The following is a 20,706-nucleotide window of genomic DNA, read 5'->3' on the forward strand; positions in this document are numbered from 1 at the left end:
TGGGATTGCCACATATACATTACTAATAAGAAAAAAATATCAAATTGTACACTTTAAATATATGCAGTTTATTGTTAAAAAAAAAAAAAAAAAAAAAAAAAAAAAGAAGGATGTGAGCTCATCCCTTCTTAAGAGAACACCAAAATCACAACTAACTGCTGAACAACCATTGACAAAAAAATACTGGAACCTACCAAAAAAGATACCCTACATCCAAAGACAAAGAAGAAGCCACAATGAGATGGTAGGAGGGGCACAACTGGAATAAAATCTAATCCCATTTGTGGGCCAGCTGGGGACCCACAAACCAGAAAACAATTATACCACAGAATTTCTCCCACATGAGTGAAAGTATTTGAACGCCATGTCAGGCTTCCCAGCATAGGGGTCTGGCAATGGGAGGAGGAGCCCCCAGAGAATGTGGCTTTGAAGGCCAGCAGAGTTTGATCACATGAATTGCACAGGACTGGGGGAAACAGAAACTCCACTCTTAGAGGGCACACACAAGGTCTCATGTGCACCAGGACCCAGGGGGAAAAAGGCAGTGACCCCATAAGAGACTGGGCCAGACCTACCTGCTAGTATTGGAGCATCTCCAGCAGAGGCAGGAGGCGGCTGCGGCTCACTGTGGGGACAAGGACAATGGCAGCAACAATTCTGGGGAGTACTCCAGTAGGCCGGAGGCTGCCATTAGCCCCAGCCAACAGCCTGTAGGCTCCAGTGCTGGGACATCTCAGGCCAGACAACCAACAGGGCAGAAACACAGCCCCATCCATCAGTAAATAGAGTTCTGATGGCTGTCCCAGTCCTAGGAGGTCATCCTGAATAATTTCAAAGAATATTCAATGTATCTTTCTATCATTATAATAAATTTCCTTTTTTCTTAAATTTTTTGGTGTGATTTTGTTTCTTGTAACTAATTAATCTTGAAGATCAATCATTTAATTAATGAATGTCTTGACTATGGTAGGTCTAATAAATATTTACTGTCTTGGTGTTATTACTCAGATACAATATATTGTGAGACTACAAACAGTGGGGGTTATTCATAGAAATGACTTGCGATGATTTAACAGTATGAAGTTATTAAATACGTTATAAGCATTTTTGATCTGGAAGGTACCGATGAGGAATATCTAGTTCAAATTCTCTAATTTTACAGAAGAGGGTCCAAGGGAAAATGATTTGCCAAACTTTGGCGTTAAATTAGAAGCCCCATTGGAATTAGAACTGTGGTCTCCTGATATCCAGTCTTGTTTTTGTTTGACTGTACTGGGTTGAATAGCACCCCTCCCAGTTCACGTTCACCTGGAACCTCAGCATGTGACCTTATTTGAACTAGCATCTTTACATATGTAATCAAGTTAAGATGAAGTCATACTGAATTAAGGTAGGCCCTAATCCAATCAGCCTGATGTCCTTATAAAAAGAAAAAACAGAGTCACAAATAGAGACACACAGAGAGAATTCCATGTGATGACATAGGCAGAGATTGGAGTGTTGAAGCTGAAAGCCAAGGGATGCCAAGGATTGATGGTCACCATCAGAAACTAAGAAGAGGCAAGGAAGGGTTTTCCCCTTTAGCTTTCAGAGGTGCATGGTCCTGTCAACACTCTGATTTTGCTCCTAGAACTCAGAGACAATAAATTTCCGTTAAGTCACCCAGTTTGTGATACTTTGTTATGACAGCTCTAGGAAACTGTTACACCACTCCATGCTACTTTTTTTAGTATAAAGAGATTCTTCTCTGAATATTGTTGAGAAATTAAACAGAAAGTTACATTCTTCATAATTGAAGGAAAGGATTTTTTTTTTTCTGTTGTCTACATCAGTATTAAATTTTTTACTCTTCTGTGTGCTTAGCTATACCCTTGTGTCACTTAGGAGGTTACAGTATTGTTTTACCCTGGGACTTTCAAGGAAGTATGTCAGTAAAAGAGTTTGCTTTTATTATTTTTAAAGATATTAATGGTGGTAGGTATATGAAGTGTTTGTGTGTGTGTGTGTGTGTGTGTGTGTATCTTTTGGATTTTTCTATGAGGGTGAATCAAAAATTATCCACACTCTGGTTATATTAAAACTTCTGTTAGCTGCATTGTCTTATCAGTGCTTTCCGTTCACGGCTACTGTCTCCCCAGTCACTGCTGTGCAGGTGTGAACGTGTTACATCAGTTCATTTGTAACTGCAGTGCAAGCAAAAATGGATGCCCCACTTGTGATTTGCATGAAAGAAGAGCAGTGTGCAGTGATTCGTTTTTTTGTGATCTGAGGGTGTGTACGTCAGCACACTTCTGCCCACACTGTCGACACTCTGCAAAAACTTCATTTTGAGGTGTTAAAGCATCTTCTCTATAGTCCCGATCTTGTTCCATTGGACTTTCACCTGTTTGGTCCCCTGAAAACAGCCCTAGGAGGACAAAGATTCACTTCTGATGAAGAAGTAAAGATAGTGGTGCATTCGTGGCTTGCAGCTCAGCCTAAAACATTTTTTAATGGGGGAATGTGAAAACTTGTTGACAGATGGACAAAGTGTATTGAAAAGCAAGGAGATTATGTTGAAAAATGATGTATTTGTCTTTTCTAAAAGTTAATTAAAATAAATTCTGCAACCAGAGTGCGGATAATTTTTGACTCACCCTTGTATTATCTGCATATCCTGAAATATTCTACTCTTGTTTTCAGATTGCTGAAGCTAAAAGAGATGTTTAATTCTAAGTTTGGATCCATTCCCAAGTTTTATGTTCGAGCACCAGGAAGAGTCAATATAATAGGTATTTCAAAAGTTCCTTCTCATAATTTTTTCCTCCTTTGGTAAGATCTGAATTTTTGACAATATATCGGGAGAACTGAAAAAATAGAATGTTTCACATATCTTGCTATAGCAAGATAAGTTTTGCATAAGGAACACTATACTTTCATCTTTCCTAATCCATGTTAATGTTAATTTTGTCCATTTTTTAGAATTTAGAAATTTGTTGAAACCCAGTTACTTACATTATTTTCATGAGAGATGGAAAGATTTTTCTGTGATGCAGGTTAAGCTTTTAGACTGCAGTGAGTAATTTTGATGGTTTTACATTTCCTCATTGGATTAGAAGAATACAGGGAAACCCAATAATTCCTTGTTTTCAAAAGTGTGGTGACCTGAAGAATGAATATGTTTTATCAGGAGAAAACAGGATGGGGAACTGAGAAAAACCCCAAACAAAGGAGGATTAAAAAGAAAACTTTCTGAGTAGCATTGGCATATATACACTATCAAATGTAAAATGGATGGCTAGTGGGAAGCTGCTGCAGAGCACAGGGAAATCAAGTTGATGCTTGCTGATGACCTAGAAGGGTGGGAGGGAGGTTCAAGAGGGAGGGGATCTGGGGATATATGTATAAATACAGCTGATTTCACTTTGTTGTACAGCAGAAACTAATACAATATTGTAAAGCAATTATACTCCAATAGAGATCTTAAAAATATAAAAAAAAACTTTCTATACTGGAAAGTGTAAACATATAAAAAGGTATTTGGAATAATATAATGAACTCCCATGCACCCAAAATATAGCTTCAATTATTATCAACTCAGGCAGTCTTATTTTGAAGCAAATAATGGAGGATTTTAAAAATATGAGATGTTTGAGAGTGGTTAAATGAGGTGGGGAGGGGGAATTGGGTAAAGTCAGTGGAGAGAGAGAGACTGAAGATACCTGAAAAGGAAGGATTTTCCTGAATAAGTAATTCTTATTCTAGTAAATGTATTGACAATTTTCTGATTTAAAAAAGGGGGGATTGTGTTCCAAGGTAGTTAATTAGTGTGCAGGAAGAAATGAATGTCAATCTTTATTAAAAGTGTTATTGTATTTCCTGTTAAAATACCCAAAATATAATCATGGTTGTTACCCTTACTTGCTAGCAGTTCTTGCTCCCTTCCTGCTGCTCACCAGGATGTTTCTGTCAGTTTCACAAAGGGAGACATCTTCATTCTCAGAAGGCTGTCATTCACACTGCAGCCTTCCCAACAGAATCTGGTGCCTTCCCAGGTTCTGCTCATTTAAATATGTGTTTTCTACTTGTGAGCCACTGTTTTGTATTATTGTCTTTTTGAAGGAAGCTGGGGAGAAAGACAACTTTGAAAACCACTTCTCCATCTGTCATTGTCAATCCATTAAAAAAAAACCCTAATTTTTTTATTTTAGAGGAATCAATGTAGAAACAAAAGACTTGCTACCTGTAATAATACATAGAATAGTGTTTATTTAAAAATGTAATTAAGCAGTTGAATTGTCTTTCGTTCATTTTATGTTTCTTAGTCGATCAGTGTCTGCCATAGGAACCATCAGATATAGAAACCTGCCCTGGGGGAAATATAAGTAAGCTTGCTTAGCCCGTCTTTCTTGAATTGTTATTTTGTTTTTAAATCTTATGAATAACAACCTTGAGTTTAAATGGTAATTTGGAGAAAACATTATGGTGTGATAGGCAAAAAAAAATTCCTGCTGGTGATTCATAGAGGAATTAGAATGAAAATAAGAGAATAGTTTGTTTTCTATATTTGCTCATTATATATGAAATAGTGCAGATTAAATTTTTTCTAGCTTTTTTTTCTTTATCCTAGCTATGTCTAGCACATTTAACACAACTAATCAGTGCCAGCCTAATTTGTTAAGCATTTGGTTAGGCCACAAAGATAAATAAAGCAGGGCCTTCACCTTTAGTGAGTTCATTGGCTAGTAAGGAAAAGAGTGAGACTCACATAATATTAATATAAGGGAGAGGGTGCTAATGGCTTCCATTATTCATATTTAAAAAGTTAATACAGGGCTTCCCTGGTGGTGCAGTGGTTAAGAATCCACCTGCCAATGCAGGGGACGCGGGTTCCATCCCTGCTCCAGGAAGATCCCACATGCCACGGAGAAACTAAGCCTGTGTGCCACAACTATTTTTTATTTTTTTATTTTTTTTAATTTTTGTGTGTGCCACAACTATTGAGCCTGTGCTCTAGAGCCTGTGAGCCACAGCTATTGAGCCCATGTGCCGCAACTAGTGAAGCCCATGCACCCAGAGCCCATGCTCTGCAACAAGAGAAGCCACGGCAGTGAGAAGCCCGCGCACCACAACAAAGAGTAGCCCCCGCTCACCGCAACTAAAGAAACGCCACTCGCAGCAACAAAGACCCAGAACAGCCAACAAATAAATAAATAAATAAATTTATAAAAATAAACAAATAAAATAAAATAAAATTCACTTCTTCAAATTAAAAAAAAAAAGAATCAACAAGCCTAGTTTAAAAAAACAGTTAATACAAATGAGCAACAGAGAAAGGAGACATTGCTTTTCTTGATGCTCCACGTAACTAGTCACAAAACATAAATATTTGAAGATGATTGTTATGAATTAGAAAGTGGTAAAAACTTGTGAATATTTAAAGAAATTGAAAAATTAACAGAAACTAATAACTAATATATCAATACTTATTCTAGCAAAAGTTCCTGGCTTTGAAGTCAGTGATAGAAAGCAAATTGAGGACTTCCTAGGTGGTGCAGTGGTAAAGAATTCGCCTGCCAATGCAGGGGACACGGGTTCGAGCCCTGCTCCAGGAAGATCCCACATGCCACGGAACAACTAAGCCCGTGCGCCACAACTACTGAGCCTGTGCTCTAGAGACCGTGAGCCACAACTATTGAGCTGATGTGCTGCAACTATTGAAGCCCACATGCCTAGGGCCTGTGCTCCACAGCAGGAGAAGCCATGGCAGTGAGGAGCCTGCGCACCACAACGAAGAGTAGCCCCCACTCGCAGCAGCTAGAGAAAGCCTGTGTGCAGCAACGAAGACCCAACGCAGCCAAGAAATAAATAAAATAAATAAATAAATAAATATATATTAAAAAAGTAAGCAAATTGAATCACTTTCTGCCCATAGTATTTTTATTTTCTGTTAAATCCTAGCTTGTGGTCAAGTTTTTCCTGTGTATCAACTTACTCAAGTTTCTCTTGTTTCATATGCTAGCAATGATAAAAAATGCTTTCTCTTTATTCTAGGAGAGCATATAGATTACTGTGGATATTCTGTTCTTCCTATGGCTGTAGAACAAGATGTGTTAATAGCTGTGGAACCTGTGAAAACACACATTCTCCAGCTGGCCAATACCAATTCCTTGTACCCGTGAGTATTTAGAATTGCTACTGTGTGTAATGGGGTGTGTGAATGTGTGTGCATGTGTGTGCATGTGTATGTGTGTCTGTACCCTAATGAACTCTTTAGGAGATAGCAAATTTATGATAAATCATTTAATTTATTGAAAATTTGTATCTGACTTCCAAAAGAATCCATTTCCCTATTTAATATTTGTTCATTTTGTTCATTTACTCATTTATTTAAGAAACATTTACTGGAGACTTATTACATGTCTGACATTGTTTTAGATACTGGGCCAAAAAAAGGTGAAAATAACTCTGTCTTTGCCCAGAAGGTATTTATCATCTGTTGAGGTTAACTATCTCTAGCAAAGTCAGGGCTGGTGCATTTCTTATATTACTAGGGCACCCTGTAATTCTCTCATCACAGCATCTTACCATGCTGTATTATCATCATCTGCTTACTTGCCTGTGTCTCCCAGTAGACTGTAAGCTCTGTGACTTCAGGTACAGTTGCCTCTCCAATGCTCTACCCTCAGTGTCAAACATAGAGTCTGGAACGCAATAGATGTATGTTTTTAGTACATGTGCTTTATCAAGTTAAGGACATACTTTTTTGTTGTTGTTTTTTAATTCTTGGCTTGCTAAGATTAAAAAATTCATTAATGAGTATTGGATTTTATTAAATGTCTATTCAGTATTGAAGATCAGTTTAAAAAATACTATGGATTATACCAATGGATTTTCTAATGTTGAATTATCTTTGCATTCCTGGGATAAGCCCTACATTCTTATAATATATTATGATAGATTTGATTTGTTAATTATAAAAAAACGACTTGGCATATAATTGGCACATTATATTTTTGGCTTATTGTTCATTGGACAGTTTGCCTGCAGTAACGTTCATTCATTCAGCAAATATTTTATGTGTGTCTATACCAGGTCGTGCAAGATAATAGAAATTCCTGACTTTTATATGAAACTTATTATAAGAGGTTTTTTTTTTTTTCTATTTATTTTGCCTGATTGAGAATATATCTTATGTACATTTCGGACCCTCTCAAGACAAACTTATATTATCTCAAATATAATTTCATGTCACTGTAAACTTTTAAAACTGGGTGCCATAATTTGTTGTATTGATTTATTCAGATTCACTTAACATTCCCACCATGGTAAAGGTGGGAATTTCATTTTTTTTCACAAAAGCAGAGCCTGCGACAGACTTGGAAGGTAGAGTATTTGCAAGCAGTAGTGAAAGAGGATGGAGACTGAGTTAGGGAAGCAGAGGTGAATTGTAAAGGCAGGTAGCTCCTGCTGCAGGTGAGGGGCTTCATTCCACCAGGACCCCTAAGAAGTATGCAGCATGCCTCCCAGAAGCGTCCACATACCGTCTAGCATGCATTGCATACTTTCTTTATTCACCATTGATGGACATTTAGATCATTTCCATATTATGAATAGTTCTGGTATGAATATTTGTATACAAATCTATGTGTGGACACATGTTTCATTTGGTAAATACCCAGGAGTGGACTGTCTGGTTTATCTTTTTAAGAATTTGCCTGTTTTCCAAAGTGGTTGTATAATTTTACACTCCTACCACCAGTGTAGGAGAGTTCCAGTTGCTTCACATCTTTGCTAACATGTCCTTTTAAAGACACTCTCATAAATGTGTATTCGCATCACACTGTGGTTTTTAAGCTATGTTTATAATTCTGAAGGGGTTGGTGCTTTTTAGCTTTTTCTTTGATGTTTCTCATCTAGATTCCTACATTTGCGCAGATTTCCTCCTCTGCGTTTCCTAGTATACCACCACCCCGTCCCTCACCTCCTTCCTGGTTTTCTTTTCTTTGTGGTGACTGCCAAGATCTGCTTATCTAGGAATAGAACCCATTCAGTTTTGCTAACATAATCTTTTCTGTTTTCCAAATTCTGTGACTTCTTGTTGACTATAGGTAATAAATTTTAACTCCTGTGGGTGATAGTAAAGTGCTTGTGAGCTGGATTCAGACTGTGTGTGTGTGTCCCTGGAGAGTCACTAAACCTCTCGGAGCCTCCAGGAAAGCTTCCCCTTTCCACCCTAATGTGCTGACTATGGAAACTGCTGTATGGTCAGGCTATTCAAGATGGCTGTTCTCTTGCTCTCTGTACATCCCCTGTTCCACCAGTCCCTGCTTCACCTGTACCCTAATTATAGGGTATAATCAATTACTACCCATATGCTTGTCCCTGACCCCAGCTGCTTGTTTCCCTGTTAGCTGATGTGCCAGCCTGATATCAACTCCACCTATAAGTGGTAGCCTCTGTCTCCCCAAGTAACAAAGATTGCTGCCATGTTTTGCCTTCTGTCTGCCATACACAGTGGGGTGTTTCTCTAGGATGTTTTGCTGTGGACCTGTAAGATCCCCTATCCAGTAAACCATTGATGTCTCTGTCGCTGTCTCCAGGCTCTTTCTTCGGTCTCAAGGCTGGGCAAACTACAAGGTTTGCAGGCCTGCGGGGTGCAGCCCAGCAGATGCCCTCTTGGCCTTGCATCCCACCTCATATTACACACCATCACGTGACAGTGGTATGTGATCGTGATTTGTGTTCATGTTGTCTTGGCTAGATTACAGATGCTTAAAAGATAAGCCCTTCGCCTTTCATCTTTATATTCCTGTGAATGCTTCGCACACTTAAGTGGTCATTCAGTATTTTTTCTTAAGAGATGATATGTCCATGTTATTAAGATAATGCATGGAAGGCACCTACTACAGTGACTGGCACTTAGTAGGTATTTAGTAGACTATATGAAGAGCACTCAGTCAATATGGGGAGTGTTACTTATTTCTTCACTTTTAAATTGATCTTTCCCCCGACCCCATTTCAAGTATTTTGTCCTTTGGGTGATTTAGAAGCCTATCTCTCTTTCATTTTGAATAACTTTTCACTTTCAAGGAAGTCACAAAAATAGTATAAAGAATTCCCACATGCCAACTGATGTGTCCTCAGTGCATCAGATCAAGGAGGCACATGATGTTCCTTTAACTGTTAATTTTGATCATTGGGTTAAGGAGTTGTTCGCCAGGTTACCGTAAAGTTACTATTTTTTCTCCCTTTGCAGTAAGTATCTGGTGGGGAGATACTTCAAGTTTATAAAAATATCTTGTTTCTCATCAAATGTTTAGTCAGCGATTTTAGCATCCATTGATGATTCTTTCTTGAAACAATTATGGAGTTTTGCAAAATAGTGATTTTTCAACTTCTATCATTTCTTCTATTTGGCATTTTGCTCTAAGGAAGAGCTTTCACTTCTTCATTTAGCTGTTTATTCATTTGTTATTTTATATCAGTGTAGATTCATGGAATCTTATTTTATTCAATGAATTATGATCCATTAGAATCATTATTTGTTTTGTTTGTTCCTTCTTTTTCTTAAACTGTGCAGATGGTAAAAACAGATGGGTGGCAGAGAGTGTGGGGAAAGAAGGCTTTGAGTACTTCTGTTCTAGTAAGAGTTGTGCCAAACGGCAGGCCCACAGGATGAGCATTTATGTGGTTTACACCAGCTTAATAAGGACCATCATGAAATAAACAGTGGTGTAGATTATGCTAAAATGTATTGGGTCCTCTCCCTTTCAGGAAATAAAAAGGGTCAGTTGCAAATAGTTTAGTTATTAAGGTCACTACAACTTCTCTTAATTTTTAGCAGCTGGAGATATTTGTTGTTTTTGGGTAGACTGTGAAGTATATATATATATGGGAAGCGAATGGAAAATGAAATTTCAGTGTCATTGTCTTGGCACAAGATGGCAGCAGTCAGCCATCGATTCTGTAGCACAAAGCCTCTAGACTTAATGGTGTCTTTTGCTTTTGCAGGGACTTCAGTACTAGTGCTAATAACATCCAGATTGACAAAACCAAGCCTCTGTGGCACCACTATTTCCTATGTGGACTTAAGGGAATTCAGGTAAATCAGTTTATAAGGCACCTACTAGCAGTTGAGGTTATGATGTGTGTTATGTCAAGATTTATGTTATTTACTATATCATTTTTGTCTCCGTTCAATGCTAACTGATGTTTCTGTTCTGTTTTGCTAGATAATGTATTTCAGGGAATGGGGTAGATGTGACTATTTCTGGGTGGTGGTCATAGGGGGCTGTAGTAGCTATTCATAAGGCTGGTGTATCTCACAGATATCTTTCTAGTTTTCAAATCTTTGTTCAAATTTTCTTTTGAAAGATACATTCTTGTAATATTATTTACATTTTGTTCTAGGGATGTATAGGTGTACACTATAATAGGATTTAGAGCTGGACAGCCCTGGGTTTGAATCTGGGCTCTACCCTGCTGTGTTGATTTAACTTCTTAAGCTAAATTTGTTACCTGTGAAATGATATTATTGTTATCCCCAGAGTTGTTGCAAGGATTACACAGTGCTTGACACATAATAAGCATTTCAATAAATGGTAACTTAGTGTTGTTATCACTACTTCAGATGGGGTTAAAAAAAAAGATGTAGTGGAATTTATTAGAATAAGTATTTTCCTAGAAACATTGAATAATTACTTTGAACATCTCTAATGTCATGAGCAAGAAAATGAACTATTTCTACTTTCTTTCCTAATTAAAAAAGTATGAAGGGCAAAAAGAAAATTGATTTGCTAAGTCAATTTAATTTGTTTGTTAAAATTCATGTTTTAGAGCGCTCGTGTTCCTTTCTGCCTGGTGGTCCTATCTGAAACCTTGTCGTGTGTAGCCTAGGACCCAGTGGCATATCCATTTTAGATACGCATCACATTTATTTCTGATGTACAGTCCTGTACTCTAATTATGGTTGTTCTGGTCTTAGAGTTCCACTCTCCCTCCCTGCCTTCCTTCCTGCCTTCCTTCCTTCCCGCTCCCTCTCTTCCTTCCCTTCTTTCTCCAGACACATGGTAACAACTTACGGGAAAAGGTATTGGCAGGTTTAAAATTTTCAATTATTTGGCTTGTCACATGCATTAGTGGGAATTACAGTATTTGGAAGCATTTGCTTGGCAAATGCAATTTCATCTTCCTTATAGCAACGTGCCTTTTGTAGCATATAGATAAAGTGACCTAAGGAACAAATGTTGCTTTGTGTTGAATTTGAGAATTTCAGGTCTTACAGTCTTCGTTTTTGATTTGACAACTTATGGGCAAAAGCAAGTCTGTATAGTGAATGTTTGGCAGAGAAGTAATTTAAATGTTAGCCTGTTCGGAAACCTTCAAATTCAAATACTAGAAAGTTCCAGAGGATAATCTGTTTATATTAAATTGAACATGTTATCCTTTTGGGATAGTGCTATTACTGAATTTGGCAAAACACTTTTGCATTTTGAATCTGTTGTACATTTTAATTTAAACATTGTGTGATAAGTTTGTAAGTATGATTCACATTCAAGACACCCTGTGGATCAGTTTATGGTTAAATATATAGCATTCTCCAAGGATTTTTTTTAAACAAGCTGTCTGATGTTCTGTATGAAAGGGCATTGGCAGCAGCAGTATTTCAGTTTATAATTTGTTTGTATTTCTGGAAAGGAAATTTTTAGATGGTTTGAAATGAAGAAGAGAAGTACATCCAACTAAATCTCTTCTTTTGTGGTGGATGAATTTTGCCAGCTTAGGGAAGAAAAGACAGAAAAAAAAAAAAAAAAGGAATGAAAAAGCCAGTCTTTTCTTTGCAGAGTTTTGTTGTACTTTGCCTATTCTAACTAGTTTATTGAAATTTCTCCCTAGAATAATATGTATGATGAAATGCATAATTATGTAATATAATAGTATTTTATACTTTGGTCTTGAGCCATTTGAGTAATTTGTAAACATGATGGTACTTTTTCTTGAGGAGGAGATGACCTTGAATTTATTTTTAATCCTAAACCACAAAGCATATGATACGATATCATCCTAAAAGTGTCCTTATCCTAGATATTCATCTAAGTATCCTAGAGCTTTCCATCTTGAGATCAGAGTCTAATTATTTCTTTGGACTTTCCTATTTGTAGAAAAAGAGCTTCCCTGATTTGTTTAGAGTCTGCATTCTCATTTGTGGCTGAATTCTAATTTGGCTGTCTTGAAAGCTGCCATATGGCTAAATTGTATCTATAAACTCTAGCAAAAATCTGGATTTCCTCATGTAGCTGACTTACATTAAATCACAGTGACAGTATGCTGGCCCAGGTTTCTGACTGCATTGGAGAAGTTCTCAACCAGAAATCAGAGACTTGCGTCCTATTTCCAGCTCCCTATATGTGATCTTGGGAAAGTCTCTTAATCTTTTGGTGCCTAGGTTTTTCCATAAGTAAAACAGAACTGAGAAGTTTAGAAGGTCTTCTGAAGAAAAGTATTCTATAGAATACTCCATAGAAACAAACCACTACTTGATGTTAGACTTTTACAATGGCAGTGTTGGGATGTTCTACATAGAGATTTAACCTGCCTTACTAATAATTGTGCATTTCTTATCTTGCGACTTGAATTACAGTTGTTTAATATTTATCCATATTTATTCAAATCAATTAATAGTCATAGAAAACATCAAATCAATTTTAGGAAATGGATCAGTAGCTTTTTGTTCAACAAAGTAAAAATTAATCTTCAGGTTATAGTGTCCTGTGGCCAAAAGCCATTAAATAAAATGTCATGTATAGACTCAGCTAGATTGAATCGCACAAATCATTTCTATAAGTAGCATAATAAGTCCATTGATAGACTTTTGCTCTCTGGGGAATGAAAGAACTTTACGTTATTCTTTAAATCCAACCAAAGTTACTAGTGCTATTTTTCCTTCTGTCCTCAGGAACACTTTGGTCTTCGTAGCCTGACTGGAATGAATTGCTTGGTAGATGGGAACATCCCACCGAGTTCTGGCCTCTCCAGCTCCAGTGCTCTGGTCTGCTGTGCTGGCCTGGCGGCGCTCACAGTGCTGGGCGTGAGCCTGTCCAAGGTAACCAATTTGCATGAGTTCGCCCGACACAACCCTTCCTTTCTAAAGTGTTAGTATCCAAATCTCAAAATCAGAACACCTTTCTTTGATTGAAAAGCGGTCTTACCTGAAAGGACTGCACACGTGGGCATGCCTTGTAACTTAACAAGTTCTGCTTGTGATAAACCACAAAGTAGTTGGTACCTTCCAAAGAGTAAGCCAATATGTGAAGAGCTGTATCAAAATGCTCTAGATTAACTAGGGAGATTGAATGCATGGATGTGTTTTTAGATCACCTCATTAACAAATTAACTTTAGAAAAAGAAATTCTAGGCTTCATAATTGGGCCTGCTTATTTTCACCTAAAACCTTCAATTAAATATTTGACAAGCAGTGGGTAAAAAGGGTAAAGACCAGGCAATAAAGGAACTGGACAGCATATCTGTTTATGCCATCAGCTTAGTCACTGAAATAAACTTTAAAAAAAAATATTGCATTGCAAAGAGGAAATGCTTATTTAAAGAAGACATAAATCCTACAAGAGGTCAGAAAGCCTCAACTTTACAAGTTCACATAAATCTCTGACTTTGCAATTCAGAGCAGGTGTGCTCAGTTTTAATTAATGTTTTGGAGTTCTGCTTCAGATAAAATACTGACATAGGTTTTTTTTTTTAATCTCATGTACATATATTACCAAGTTTGCAGATAGTTTAGGAATATAGACTGGGCATCAGACAGAACAATAGAAAGTCAGCCACATGCCTAGTCTTCAGCCTGCTTAGACTTTCAGTTTGAAAATTTTATATGTAAGAGGAAAGAGAAAAATGAAGGAGAAAGCAAAGGCTCAGATAGAATTCTCTTTATCTGTCATGTGTAACTATGCAGTAATTAGTCCTTTGTAAGCAATGGCTTTTTTGGAAATAAGGGTAACCTGTTACCCTTATTTGCTTTTTGAGAGGAGAGAAAGTAAGGGAAAACAAGTCCATGTAAAACGTGATTCCACTGGTACTGTGTTTAATCTGATGGTTTATTTGTTTATTCACTCGTTTACCATTTGGGCATTACTTATGTAGTGGCTACTTTGTACCAGCTAATGTTCAAGGCATTGGTGATATAACAGATATAGTTTTAACCCTCACAGTACTTATGATCTGAAAAGGGGAATAGAGACAAGTGAATAGGCAACTGTAAGAGAGTGTGATAAGTGAATAAGTAGTGTGCTATGGGAGCAGATCTACTTCAGATTTAGAGAACATAGGACATCTAAGCTGAGACAGAAGGATTCATAGATGTTAGTCAGGAAATACTGATAGCATGATAACACTGGTAACATTGGATAGGCACGTTTCAGGTACCGGAAATACCATTTGAAAATATCTAGAGTAAGAGTGATCATGGCTTGTTGGAGGAACTATAAGAGGCTTCATTTAGCTGAAGCATATAATAATTTGAATGACAGGGTAGGAGACCAGATGCTGGGCATTGTGAACCATGTTGCGGAATTTGGGCTTTATCTGGTTAGCAGTTTGTAAAACCATTGCAGACTTTTAGCAAGAGGATAACATGATCATATCTATGTTTTAAAAAGATCACCCGGGCTCTATTATAAAATTCAGATTTGAGGGTAACTGTATTAGCAGTAGAGAGATGCCACTTCTAGGGAAGTGGCAGTGAGAGTGTAGAGAGAATTAGATGATAGATTTAAGGTATATCTCAGACAGAATCAATAAGACTTGATTGTTGATTGGATGTGGGACATCAAAGAGTCAAGGATTATACCCTGGTCTCTGGCTTGGTGTGGTTCACCAAGGAATATAAGAAATACAGATGAAGAAAAAATGGATTTGAGGGGAAGGCAAAATGTTGAGTATGAGGAATTTGCAGGCACACTCATGGAGTTACCCAGTATTTAGTTATAAACAATATCACTGAAAGTCAGGGGTGATATTTGGACTTGAGATAGTCCATTTGAGAGTCTTAGTATATAATTGATTTTTGAAGTCATAGGAGTGGAGGAGAACATCCAGTGGAAGAATGTAGGTAGAAAGATAAGGAAGGCTAAGGCAGAGTTCCAACAAGCATGAACATTTGAGGGATGGACAGAGGAAGAGATGTCTACTTGAAGAGACTGAGGAGTAATCAGACAGATAGGAGGAAAACTAGAAAGGTTGGGCAACAGCAAAGACAAGGAAAAGAACATTTCATGAAAGGAGTAGCAGTGGTGTCAAATGCTGCTGAGAGGTGAAGACGAGGACCAAGAAGTATCCATTGAATTTAGCATCAAAGAAGTTGAAGAAAACTTTGGCAAGGGTAATTTAAAATAGGAATGGATTGAAGAGTCTGCGAGAAGTGAGAAAGTAGAAAATTTCAGTGGATACAAAAAGTCTAGGTATGCCTGGAAAAAGAGAGAATCTGGTGTTTGTGGTTGGGGCTGAGGTCAAGGAATTCATTTCTTTTTAAAGGGAGGATTGGTGAAACTTTTTTTTTTTTTTGGTATTTTTCTGGCTTTTTGATGGTGGAATATCTAAGGGAAAAGAAGGTAAAGAAAAAGAAACACTGAACCTTTGGAATTAATTCTGACTGTCTCTGTGTTTCAGAGTCAAAAATAGCAAATGTACTGGGTACAAAAACAGACACATAGATCAGTGGAACAATAGAGAGCCCAGAAATAAACCCATGCATATACAGTCAATTAACTTATAACAGAAGACCAAGAATACATAATGGGTAAAGGACAGTCTTTTCAGTAAATGTTGTTGGAAAAACTGGATGTCACACACAGAAGAACAAAACTGGACCACTGTCTTACGCCATACACAAAAATTAAATCAAAATGCATTTGATTTAATTTCAGTGAGACCTGAAACCATAAAACTACCAGAATAAAACATAGGTGGTAAGCTCCTTGATATTGGTCTTGGTTATGATATTTTTGGATTTGACACCAAAAGAAAGGCAACAAAAGCAAACAAAATAAAACAAAAACAAACAAAAAACAAATAGAACTACATCAAATTTAAAAGCCTCTGCACAGCCAGGGAAACCATCAACAAAATGGAAAGTCAAGCTATTGAATGGAAGAAAATATTTGTAAATCATATATCTGACAAGAGGTCAATATCCAAAATAAATAAAGAACACATACAATTCAATAGCAAAAACCCCAGATAATCCAATTAAAAGTGGGCAGAAGATTGGAATGGTTTCCCCAAGAAGACATACAAATGGCCAAAAGGCACATGAAAAGATCCTCAACATCATTAATCATCAGGGAAATGCAAATCAAAACCATAATGTAATATCACCTCATATCTGTTAGAATGGCTATGATAAAAAAAAAACAAGAAATAATAAGTGTTGGTGAGGATGTGGAGACAAGGGAACACTTGCACACTGTTGGTGGGAATATAAATTGGTATATAGCCACTATGAAAATAGTATGGAGTTTCCTCCAAAAAATTAAGAATAGAACTGTTATATGATCTGGCAATTCCAATTCTGGGTATTGTATTTATTTGAAGAAGTGTTTTTGTTAAACACTGACTCAAAAAGATATATGCATCTCCATGTACATTGCAGCCTTATTTACAACAGCCAAGATAGGGAAATGGCCTTTGACCATTGATGGATGAATGGATAAAGATGATGTGGTGTATATATATATATATATATATATATATACAGTGGAATATTATTTAGCCATAAAAAGAATGAAATCTTGCTGTTTGTGACAACATGGATGGGCCTTGAGAGAATTATGCTAAGTGAAATAAGCCAGACAAAGAAAGACAGATATTGTATGATTTCACTTTTATGTGGTATCTAAAGAAAAATAAATAAAAATAAATAAACGAAGCTCGTAGATACAGCGAACAGATTAATGGCTACCAGAAGTGTGGGGCAAGGGGTGGGTGAAATGGGTGAAGGGAGTTAAAAGGTACGAACTTCCAGTTATGAAGTAAGTCAGTCATGGGGATGTAATACACAGCATGGTGACTATAGTTAACAGTACTGTGTTGCATATTTGAAAATTTCTGAGAGAGTAAATCTTAAAAGTTCTCATCACAAGAAAAAAACACTGTGTAACCATGTATGGTGATGGATATTAACTAAACTTGTGGTGATTTCAGTACATAATATACACAAATATTGAATCATTATGTCACACACAAAAACTAATATAATGTATGCCAATTCTCAGTTTTTTAAAAATTAAAGAAAACAGGACTTCCTAGGTGGCACAGTAGTTGAGAGTCCGCTTGCCAAAGCAGGGGACACGGGTTCAAGCCCTGCTCTGGGAAGATCCCACATGCCGCGGAGCACCTGGGCCCGTGCGCCACAACTATTGAGCCTGTGCTTTACAGCCCGTGACCTACAACTGTTGAGCCCGTGTGCTGCAGCTATGGAGGCCCACATGCCTAGAACCCATGCTCCGTAGCGAGAGGGGCCACTGCAGTGAGGAGCCTGCACACCACAGTGGCGCATAGCCCCACGCTCAGCAACTAGAGAAAGCCCGTGTGCAGCCACGAAGACCCAACGCAGCCAATACTTAAAAAAAATAGATTAAAAAAAATAAATTAAAAAAACAAAAGCAAAAACAAATGTACGTTACCAGAACCGTCTGACTCCATTGCCTAAAGGGAACAATATGTATATCGTAGCTTTCCATGCTAGTCTAAGTTGTTCTGACAATACTTATATTTTCTAGGGGCTAAGCATAATTGTTTGGAGAGTTTCTTTGCTGTGGTAAGATGGAATCTTGACTGAGAGGAAGCACCTAATTTGTCCAACTGTATACTTGACTCATAAAAATCATAGAACACCAAGAACTCAAGGGACTTTAGAGATGAGCTAGTTCAAAATCTTTTCTTTTTTTTTTTGCTGATATACAGTATCAGTCAGTGTCTCCATAGGAAACAAATGGCACACATGGTATAACTGAAAGGAGTTAATGAAGAGACTATCTACAGAGGTGTGGGCCAGGATCATTATCCTTCGGCATCTGTGGCTGTAGAGTAATGTTGCTAGAAATGCAGCGAGGCAGGGAGAGTGAGATGGAGGGAATGGCAGTGAATGGCGATGGGCTAGGGGAGTTGTTCACAGAAGTCAGTCTCCTAGGCTACAGAGAGGGGTGAGAATGGAGGGACAAGAAGGCAAGCAGAGAACAGCCTGCCTATCTGATAAGAAAAAGTCCTGCAAGACATTGGTAACTTACGCCCTTCCAAATGATAAATAATCCCCTCCCAATGATGTGTAAATGCAGTACCTGATTCAGTTGTAGACAAGTTACTGCAAATGGGGTATGATAAATAGATGTGGATCTTGTTAATTTACTAATAAACTAAACGTTGCATGTCTGAAAGCAGTAAAATAAGATGGCGAGTTACCTAGAAAGTCTGGAAGACAAATTATGAATCAAAAAGGAACTGAGAGAAGAGTATGGTGTGATAAAAGACCTATGAAATAGAAAAGGCTAAAGACTTCTGATTTCCAAGATGACAGAATAAAGACATATCTATTCTTTCTTTCTTCACCCCTCATTCATTGTTCTTTTCTCAAAAAATCATCCCCAAATAATAGGGAAAACAAGAAAAAAAAGCATAAGCTCCATCTTTGCTAAATCAAGGAGACATAAATAACCCTAAACCACAAGATACAAAGATGGAAAGTGGGTGGAAGGATGGTACATGACAGCAGAGCTTAGAAATGTCAGAGCCAAGTGCCTGTGGAGGGAGGTACAGATGGAAAGCAAGCTGACTCACAGCTCTCTGGAAAGGCTTAGGAATTAGAGGCACTGGATATCACAGAAAGCAGGGTGACATGGTGGGGTGGGAATTTATTTGAAAGTCTTTATGAGGAGCAGTTAGACACTCGGAGCCCACTCTTACCTGGCTAAATAAGGAGACCATTTCCTCCCACCTTTGCAGGAGTCTCTGGAGAATCAAAGATTGTCTGGACTTGGGGACACTGAGTGAGAAAGGCAGGACCAGAATAGAATCAAAAATTGGGGGATTAAAGGACATTCTGCATCTGAACAAGGCAACTCCCTTCCTCTGTTCAGCTTTAGCATGCTGATAGCCTCACCACGGCACACCCCACCAGGAATATTGGAAGATGCTTCTCAGAGGAAATTGAACCATCCTAGAGAAAAGACCTATAGATACTGATGCTTGGTGACCCCTTCCACAAAAATTCTCCAGCTACCCTATGACCATATTAGAAGCCTGTTTACAGAGCTTTTAATCAGCTTTTTAGGGACTCACTCTTAAAGATGATAGGGCATCGAAAGATAGTCAGACTTTGGAAGAAAGCCTCAAACATGAAGTAAACAAAGAGAAAAGGAACTCGAACTTGGAGGAAACAGAGACAATGCTGAGAGCAGAAATTTCCTTCAAAGAAGTCACGGTGTCCTCAGAGAGACAAAAGAAAAAACGAAAATGTTGAAAAAATAATGTTACTTTCAAAAAAGGAGAAAACAATAAGAAAGAGCTTTTGGATATTAAAAATATGATAGCTTAAATAAAAAGTTCAGTAAAAAGATTGGAAGAACTCTGATAAAGTAGGAGAAAAAGAGATGGACAGTAAGACAGAGCAAGGTAGGAAAACTTACAGATCAATTCCAGAAATGCAATATTCCACTGGTGAGGAGAAACAGAGTAAACAGTCATTAGATGATGATGATGATGGTGAGGATTTGGGCCTTGCCTCATGGCGGGCGGAATCTCAGTTCCCTGACCAGGGACTGGACCCAGGCCACAGCAGTGAAAGCGCCGAGTCCTAAGCACTGGACCGCCAGAGAAGTCCCAGAAAATTATTGTTTTTTAAAATAACATTTCTCCAAAATGAAAACAGGTTTTCTCAGATTGGAAGGTGCTCATTGGATATTCAGCATAATAATGAAAAACAACCAAACCAAATTATACCTCAGTAAAAAATTTTTTTTTAATGTAAAAAAAGAAAAAACCAACCTAACGTATATTGTCCAGGAATTTTGAAACTTTAATGTTTGTTAGTAGAAAATACTAAAAGCTGACTGAGAGAGTAAGAGAAAAGAAGGGAAAGAGATCACAATCAAAGGAACAGGAATGAAAATTCCTTTCTTAAAAATAGCTTTGGAAGATAGAAGGCAACAAAGTAATGTCTTCAAAATATAAATGAGTTTTAGCTTAGAATAAATGAATTGATGAACTATGACAGAATAAAACATTCTCAAACACGCAAAGTCTTAAAGTCCACAGCATGTAATCCACCAAAACTAGGGAGTAAACCAAGAAAGAAGAACATGGGAACTTGGAGACAGGAAATCTAATACAGGAGAGAGCAGTTGGGTATTTATAGAACACTGGTGATAAGAAATCCCAACATAGCATCCATGACACCCAGAAGCTTAGAAAACACTCAGCACAAATTAAAACACAAAGAGGGAGGGAAAAAATGGAATTGATAAATCTTATCAGGAAAATAAAGAATTGAAAAATCTGACATGTTTGACCGTGTTGAAAAATGAATTGAGAGTGATTTTTACAGTGTTTACAGTATTTATAGGGTATGCGAAGGCTTAGCTGGACATGCAAATAAAACAAAGCAAATGAGGAAATTAAGCAATTATTAAATATAGGAAAAACAAGCAAAAAATGTCGTCC

The 20,706-nt window shown here is 37.5% G+C and overlaps 1 protein-coding gene across 2 annotated transcripts in view; it reads left to right on the forward strand.

The window, feature by feature from the left end:
• The window catches only part of GALK2 (galactokinase 2), a 125,227-nt gene that overhangs the window by 20,685 nt on the left and 83,836 nt on the right, over nucleotides 1-20,706 (forward strand). For both annotated transcript variants that reach the window (XM_057722718.1, XM_057722717.1), the window contains exons 2-5: nucleotides 2,683-2,771; nucleotides 6,034-6,157; nucleotides 9,994-10,084; nucleotides 12,938-13,084. In XM_057722718.1, the coding sequence (XP_057578701.1) occupies nucleotides 2,683-2,771; nucleotides 6,034-6,157; nucleotides 9,994-10,084; nucleotides 12,938-13,084 (451 nt within the window). The remainder of the gene's footprint in view (nucleotides 1-2,682; nucleotides 2,772-6,033; nucleotides 6,158-9,993; nucleotides 10,085-12,937; nucleotides 13,085-20,706) is intronic.

The sequence above is a fragment of the Hippopotamus amphibius genome, chromosome 2 (genome assembly GCF_030028045.1).
Source record: "Hippopotamus amphibius kiboko isolate mHipAmp2 chromosome 2, mHipAmp2.hap2, whole genome shotgun sequence".
Taxonomy (NCBI): Eukaryota; Metazoa; Chordata; class Mammalia; order Artiodactyla; family Hippopotamidae; genus Hippopotamus; species Hippopotamus amphibius.